The sequence below is a fragment of the Engraulis encrasicolus genome, chromosome 6 (genome assembly GCF_034702125.1).
Source record: "Engraulis encrasicolus isolate BLACKSEA-1 chromosome 6, IST_EnEncr_1.0, whole genome shotgun sequence".
NCBI classification, from domain to species: Eukaryota; Metazoa; Chordata; class Actinopteri; order Clupeiformes; family Engraulidae; genus Engraulis; species Engraulis encrasicolus.
Genome location: NC_085862.1, coordinates 43,487,900 through 43,496,646, shown reverse-complemented (window position 1 = coordinate 43,496,646; position 8,747 = coordinate 43,487,900). Strand labels below are relative to the sequence as shown.

The following is an 8,747-nucleotide window of genomic DNA, read 5'->3' as shown; positions in this document are numbered from 1 at the left end:
GCTATATTGTACTACTGCTGATAATAATAATTAATAATAAAAAAAATACCCCCCAAAAAAATCCCAAGACATTTGTTATGCCCTGCTGTCTGTATAAGGGTAGGGTTCATTTGACGGGGAAAAACGCTGTTCTATTTTCTTTTGTGCACAATTGTTCTCCAAAATATGCTACTATTTGTTATTAATCCTTGAAGTCACAAAGATGTGAAATAACCTGAACCTCCCGTTTCTCTGTGTCCTCCAAGATTCCAACTACTTCCTGTGCGAGCGCTAAATCAGACAGACGGTTCCTCTTTGGAATGGGCTCAGCAGCGCTCGGAGGAGGTTACACGACGACAGACGGTGAAGCAGTCTAGGAGTTTTGAACGGGAGATACGTTGACAATTGGAGAGTTTTGTCCGAAGAGCAACCAGCCATGAGTTGGGGAACAGATCTTTGGGTAAGAAGAACGTCAAATATATTTGCAAAGTGTTGGTCTTTTTGTCTGCTTGGGTGAAAAATAAATATTTTTTCTCCGTTTTGGCATTACTTCAACAAAGGTGCCCTGCGTGCTTGCTACCTTGGTCTCAGCATTGTTTCTGCCCAACCTATCATAGCCAGTGCACGAAACGCATACACCTAATTTCTCAAGTGCGTACAAAGAAAGAGGAAACTAGAGCCGTAGAGTGATCAAAGTTTGACGCAAGACGAATCCTTACCTTCATGAAAAAGTAATGATTAGGTCTTAATGCCATGATAACCAACTGTAACGATTCCCTCATGGGCTGTTGGGATTGTATTCACACCCTGCCTCACAGATAAGGTAGACATGCTAACCCACTAACCTTACTGTACTGTATGCAGTCTGTTACATACCGGTTGAAGTAATGTGGATTTATGAGTCAACTGTTGTAAACGTTTAAACGATGCATTGTTAATTTCATTGCCTTGTTCAGTGTCATTTGCTTCGCGACTCTACGTTGTTCTTACCAAAAGGGACTGTTTAAAGTAAGAACTGGGCATAAAATGACTTGCAGAGAACTTTTGGCAAAGCTTTGGGTGAAAAGATGTCGCTATCAAGCTGTTTGTAATGGGTTCATATTAAGTAGAGTATGCTCCCGAATGAACAGATAAATTGCGTGAAATATGTCCTTTCTAAATAATTGAGTAAGTAACCGGTTGTCCAGGTATTCTTATTGTTTAGAACTTGTCATGCGTGTGATGCGTAGGTAATTGCGTTTCTGTCATCCAAACGTATTGTACAGTGCTATTTTTCACCATTTGACGGACAATGAATTGTGGAGTAGCAATGCTCTTGATAGGGGTGTTGCCCGTGAGACGATAGGGGGAAGACCAACCCTAGCCTCCAAAATCTGGTGATGCACCGGGTTTGTCTGAATAAAGAAATAAAGATAAACATCAATGGCCACCAACTGTTTCATGAGAAAGAAATGAGTAGGCGCGCTTTAGATTTTTCCCATTGTGTGTAGAAGTGAAGTCCTGTCTGTCATCTTCTTATTGATATGATGCACGTGCTACGGCATTGACCGAGCTCGAGTCGGGATGTAGCGGCAGTGGTTGTTGAGTTCATATGGCTGACGTCATTGAATGTCCCGTCCTTTCTCCATCACCGAAATGCTATGCCCTGTGATACATTTGCCGACTTTTCCTTTGTTATGTGCAACGAGTGTATGTCCTGAGTCATCCTCTTATTTCTCACTCCTATGTCATCTTTAAGTGCACCACCAAAGCGTTTTTAACAAAGCACTTAATCGCTCTTTTTGCACACGTGTCTGCTCCAATGATGTGCCCATCATGCTGTTTCAATTCAGATAGGACATGTTTTAGAGGTGGTATATTGGTTTAGAGGAGGTAGGCTCAAAGCTGATTTTTAGAACCTAAGAAATTGGTTGACTATTCATTGAGACACTGACAAATGGTGATTCAGACACATACTATGCTGTCAACTTCTCTAATAGACGACCAGAAGCATTACTATTTAATGTGATGAAAGAGCTTGTATGCTTGTTGTGCCCTCTTCATTTTCAGCTAGTTTATTTAGTTAATACTGTTGCATCCTCAAAGTGATGTGGTTGGTTACTACATTGGTTAAGCAATGTGCACCATGTACTGAAATTTTCATCACTGATGAATGCTGATCAGGTTGTTGTGTGACCTGCTATTAAAATTAATATATGACTATAATTATGCAGCACACGGAGGGTTGCTGGACTGCTTTTTGAGCAGTTGCTTATTGATAACATGCAGCAACACAATTTTGGGATCACTTCAAAACAAGTAGGTCTGTGATATATAGCCACTGCACTGTCTTCCGTTTTGTTTTCCCCTCCTTGCTTGTTGAGATGGTCTTTGTTTATCATTGCCACGATGAGTTGTTGGCATCAGTGTTAATTTCGTCAGCTTTTTTTGATTTAGTCTTAGTCTTAGTCACAATGACGAAAATCAATTTTAGTCTTGGTCATATTTTAGTCATTGTCTTCCCAATTTAGTCTTAGTCTTAGTCAAAATGACGAAAATCAATTTTAGTCATAGTCAAATTTTAGTCATTTTAGTCATTTTCGTCAACATTTCAAATTTTAGTCATTTTAGTCAATATTGTGGTGTAAAATAAAAAACCTACAATGGCTATTGTTATTTCAGAAAGTATTACTAATATAGCCTATTGCAGCAAATATTCACCTTGTTACTAGGTCATTTTCCACCAAAACCCAAATCAGTCATTTCAACATCATAGAGCAAAGGAGCATCACACACACACACACACACACACTTCCAGGTGCAGGCTGCTCTCTCTCTCTCTCTCTCTCTCTCTCTCTCTCTCTCTCTCTCTCTCTCTCTCTCTCTCTCTCTCTCTCTCTCTCTCTCTCTCTCTCTCTCTCTCTCTCTCTCTCTCTCGTGCATTAGAAGCTGCTGCATATTATTTGATTTTGAGTTTGATCACGGAGGAAACTACATGCTCTTCTTCACCTGACCGCGTGACTTAAAGCCTGCAGATTAGGTACCGGCAGTGGGAAGACCAGACATCCCAAGTCTCCATGAAGTTCAAGAAGTCTCGCTGATAGTGGCTTCCCGATGACCACGAGTCAGATAAAATATTGCTGATGTTAGACTATGCAGTTAGCGGTTTTTGTTTTCAATTGGCAATGCGAGCAGAGAACGATAATGACTCGTGCGACATGCGTGGAATAGGCTTAAATAGATTGCGCGAGCACACTTCGTATGCCCTGCAAAAGTCCCAGGAGAAATAGTTAGGCAGGGGTATGCAGACTGGACGATAGAAAGGACAAGTACATACAAATATTTAAACACTAATGCTGTTTTGTTTGTCGGGGGTGTCGAGGCTCGATAAGCATGACCCTGAAAAGAGTTTTTGGAACTTAGGAAGACGCTGCAGACGCATGGAAATGCTGTTGACTTCCTTTGGGTCTTTTAGCGTTGCTCTCGACAAGAACAAGTTTCAAATCTCAACAGTTTAAAACTCCTTAGCGATCGCCCATCCATTGATTCTTTTCAAAACTACAGTAGCCGTGCCTCTGTTTAGACAGGCCAACTTTCCCCCGCTGGCGCGCGCTCCGACGGTGACTGATTTAAATAGGCTACATTCACAAATCCGACCTTCATGATTTGCTTGCGAACTGCCTACTCACGTGGTTAAACAACAAATATAGCAAACATTACAAAAAAAGAACAGACAACGAACGCCGGGCAGCCTAAGTGAAAAGGAGAATAGTGGAAGCTCGAGGAGGTTTAACATGACAGTATCAGAGGAGGATTGGCGCGACGACTGTCATTACTGCAGAAACACATGTCTTCGTCATGGACAAGAGGGTTGTTGAACATGTTTCAAAATTACCACTTCCCTCAACGTCGGCTATTTTTTCTCTTTCTCTGGGAATGTTTTAGGACCTAAACTCAACTTAAATGGACTCACTGAACTACTAGGCTACAGAACTACTGACTGAGCCATGCCATGGACTGGCTGGCTGCCAGCAGAGACAAGCGAGGCAACAGCGTGAGCGCGCAATAACCTATGAAGTTCAAGACACTTTGGCCTATATTACAATTACAAATTACAAATTAATTATAAATAATTATTTTAATGTCCATTCGTCCATGGCTTGGAAATTTCGTCTCGTCTTTGTCTCCTTGACGAAAATATTTTTTATTTTCGTCATATTTTGATTTGCTGGAGACAATTTTTAGTGCGTCATCGTCTCGTCATCGTCAAGGGAAAAAGGGGCGTTGACGAAATATTTTCGTCATCGTCGTGGTTGACGAAATTAACACTGGTTGGCATATAAACTTTGACGGTTGTGTTCAGCTGTGTGATGTTTTTGTGCCCCATTTGTACGTGAGCCCTTTCTGCTGTTTAATGTAAACAGAAGCATTGTCAGACTCAGAGCACCATACATAGCCAAGGAAGTCTAGTGTTTATGTGCCTGTGGATGTAAGCTAATCGTTGCATTTGGAACAGGCTGCTGGACTAGTCTACAAAGTCTCCTAATGACTCAGCAAGATACAATGTTGCAATGTCTGGAAAACCTGATATCAGTAACTTATTTGTGTCATTATTAGTCCTGATTGGTCGTGTGTGTGTGTGCGCGCGTGCATGAATGCATGCATTTGTGTGTTTGTGCGTGCATTTGATTATAGACATAGGTTACAGTAGAGAGAGCATCATTGTTGTATTACAGTGTTTGCTGAAGGCAAAAGAAATGGGAATTGGGGGCAACTAAGTGTTTCCTATAGCAGCTTGATATGTGTCATCCAAGGACACCAGTTTGATTTAAAAGGCTGGGCACATAGCCATTGCAGTGCACTCATAGTTTGATTTGGAAGAGGGCAGGGATTATCATTTTTACTGCTTTTCTACGTGTCACAGTGTAGTATGTACTCTATCCATGTGTTTTTGTTGAGTGGTTGAGGAGATGAATGCATTTGTGCGTGTGCGCATGCGTGTATGTGTGTCTGCCTTTCTGTCTGTTTATGTGGCCGACTGTTTCTCTAAAATGGGAGGAAGCTGTGGACTATTAACAGCAGAGAGACACAGGAAGCAGGCGGCGTGTCTGCCGGCCGGGCCGAGCACGGTCCCATGGTCCTGCAGCGCCAGACCAGTGCAGAGGTTGCACTGCTAGTCGTTGCGGCCCACATGCGGCCCGCACGAGGATCACAGACACTATGTGGCATGATCGATCTCTGTCTGCATGGGCTCTGTCGATTATGGTAGTTGTCTTGTCGATACCAGCTACCTGTCCAGCTGAGCTCCAGATCCATTACAAATGCACTACAGGTTTGGGTTATGGCTATTTACCAACATTGGGCATCTCGACCAAGCCATCTCATTGCCCATCTCATGTTTGGTGTCGTGTTGATATGAGCTACCCATGGATCTGAGCTACCAAGCCATTACAAAGCACTACAGGTTTGGGTTTGTGTTATGGATTACCAGCACATTTGTAGTTCTACTCGATGAAGCAGGCAAGCAACCCATCTCGTTGTACGCTGTGTCTCGCAGCGGAACGGAAGCAGGAATTGTCTAGCTTAGGAACCCATCCGACTGGCAGGAAAAGTGGTGGTGGTCATGTGATAAATAGCGTGCATTGATCAGTGCTCCTCCCTGGCCACAAGTACTAGTAGCCAGCCACGGCCTCTGCTGCTTCTATGCTGCCTAATGGCTGTAGCCTGAGCCTGGATACTGCTGGATATACTCCTGGCCTCTGCTATTGATTGGCCAGTGTGGCGCATGCATAGAAACCTTTGTTTGAGCTGTGTTTTTAAAAAAAAAGAAAAGAAAAACGGCCTCCGTGATCTTGTTTTCTCCATGACACCGTGGATGGATTACGATATCTGTTTACAGGAATGTTTTTTTTTTGTTTTGTCAAGTTTTTTTTCCTTTAAACTGAAAGATGAGGAGCTTAGGTTTGTGTTTTGATTACGCAGCTGAGATTTTAGACCTTCTAGCACCAGACTGGTTGAACCAGTTGGGAAGAGAAACTAAGGCTATGTTTAGCTGCACCAGGCACAAGGTGCATTGAAGGATATACACCAAACACTCTACATAAGCTTGCACACTAACTGCGTTGCAAAGCTTTTCAACCAGAACATTGCTGCCTCTGCCGACTGTGAGCATACTGAGCAACCTTTCCAACCAGACTCTCTACATTACCCTGATAAAGCTTTTCAACTTCAACATTGCTGTGTATGCCGGCTGTGCGCAACCTTTCCAAGTCCAAGGGAGCTGCTGGGGTTAATGTAATTTGTGTTGAAGGGAAATGTACAGTGTTCCGGGTTGTCTGTCAGCATGTGATTTACGAGGATGCTCTGGGTAGTGAGCTTGGACACACACACACAGACTGGACGTCTGGAACTTGTGTGTCAACCTGGATACACACACACACACACACACACACACACACACACACACACACACACACACACACACACACACACACACACACACACACACACACACACACGCCTGACTGGACACACACACACACACACACACACACACACACACACACGCCTGACTGGATACACACACACACACACACACACACACACACACACACACACACACACAGCCTGACTAGACACACACACACACACACACACGCCTGACTGGATACACACACACACACACACACACACACACACACACACACACACACACACACAGACTGGACGTCTGGTGTGTCACACACACACATACACAGACACAGACTGTATATCTGGAAATTGTATTGAACTGGACCCTGCAGTAAGTCAGGAGGAGTATTGCCCTGTGCTACCCCAGTGCAACTGTCCGTCTGTGTGATTTTAAAGTAGCTCAATCAGTGCTAATCCTCCAGACTTTGGGGGCAAAAAACCGTCTGTTGTTTAGCGTTTGAAAACTGCCCCCCTGCTGGTCCGCGGCCCACAAAGTACCCTAAACCTGTAAACTCCATCACCCAGCCACCCAACCCCCAACCTGTACAGAGAACACACCCTATGTACACAATAAACCTGTACACAAACACTCCAACACCCTCTTGCTTCTAAACTGTCTGATGAGTAGGACAACTCCCCTCCCCCCCAAAGACTTTGTAGTGCCTGTGTATCGGTGTAGATAGTTTGCACTTGGTGCCTAATTTACTAAGAATCTATTCTATATTAATTATGAATTACCCTGCTATTCCAATTACATTTTCAGCAATATTAATAATGGTCTTTTGTCTGGCCATGTGTTGCTATTGCATTGCATTTCCAAAATTCCTCTTTAGATTCTAACCTACTGATGACCTTACACTTGCCTCTACATTGAGCTACAAAGAGTAGCAGCACTGACATGTTGTCCTGCATTCATGCCATGAACTTGCTTGCATTTATCAGATTTTTCTATTCATTGCAACTTGCAGGTGAATTTCTATTGTCATCCGTTGGTACCCACCCAATGCAATCAGCCGAAATGTTCAAACCACATCCCACTCCAAGACGCAGACATGCACAAGTTTACTACAGCCAGTGCACTTCATCCACCCTCCACACAGCCCAGACAGCTCAGTTGATTCATCTCCTGCAGCATCACAGACCTGCCTCTCTTAAGATGTAAGGAATTGATGCATCAAAGTGGTGATGCAATGGCTTTAGTCTGATGTAATGGCTGATGTCTTATCAAGGCCTGTAAGACTGCCAATGCATAGTAAGACATGTAGAGTCTGCCAATAGACAGTAAATACCAGTAGCTTTCTCTGTTAATGAAGAGTCTGGCTGTGCTGCCTTGGTGAACAACAGCCTTCGCTTTAATCTCACTACACTACCAGGGTGCTTGATCAGGTGATGCCCAGACAAGTGGTAATTGCCCACCGTGCCAGCCGGCAGCCTGTGCCAACCAAGCCTGTCTGCATGGCGGGCACAGTCGGAGGAGGCCGCCTTCCGTCACCACTCAGCCACGCTCGGCAGCCAGGCCAGAGGAGCGGATCGCAGAGCGCTTTGTTTCCAGAGCAAAAACTGCCAGGGTATTCTTTTCTTCCTGAGCTAAGAAGCTTAGAAATGTTGAGTAAGACTTTGGTCATATGCCCCCGAGACATTTTGCCAGTTGACCTATTTTTGTGCAGCTTAAATTGACTTTTGTGTTCTTTTCACTGTAACTTACAGCACAGTGTTGCTGCTGTTTACAGGAGGGTGCTGTCGTGGTCGTATCATCTGTTGCACAGGCATTCGTGGACTAAAAGGGAAACACATTGCTTTGTTATGGCAAGGGGATGCCGGTGGGATAAAGATGTTTTCTTCTCTGCAGCTTAATTGGCAGTGCAGCGTGGCGATGCCAGCACAAAATGATTCAAGTGGCTCACCGACACACACACACACACACACACACACACACACACACACACACACACACACACACACACACACACACGCACACACCGGTTGCTTCTTATGATAGGGCTTACTTGTTGTTTCTCGTTCTGCATAATTTCGGGATGGAAAGGGAGAGAAAAAAAATCCTGAAAAGACCCATGGGTGAGCAGTGTAACACAAAAGAGTGATTTTTACACAATCCAAGCCTTGTTGTTTGGCCGCGTCTGCCTCTCTCCCCTGGCCCTGGCATGAGCTCGCTCGTTCTTCCGTACCGGTCCCTGAAGCCGGCCCACCGCTGGGTCTCTTCCTGTCTGGGAAGGCTACACACAAATGTCCGCCTGACGGTCCCTTTAATCGCACACCCTTCCTTCTTTCATGTCCTCTTTTTTGCCTTTTTCATTTTA

At 44.2% G+C, this 8,747-nt stretch overlaps 1 protein-coding gene across 2 annotated transcripts in view; it reads left to right on the top strand.

Annotated features, from left to right (window-relative positions):
• Nucleotides 1-248: 248 nt before the first annotated feature.
• The window catches only part of fnbp1l (formin binding protein 1-like), a 74,352-nt gene continuing 65,853 nt past the window's right edge, over nt 249-8,747 (top strand). For both annotated transcript variants that reach the window (XM_063201705.1, XM_063201704.1), the window contains exon 1: nt 249-439. In XM_063201705.1, the coding sequence (XP_063057775.1) occupies nt 416-439 (24 nt within the window). In that variant the 5' untranslated portion in view covers nt 249-415. The remainder of the gene's footprint in view (nt 440-8,747) is intronic.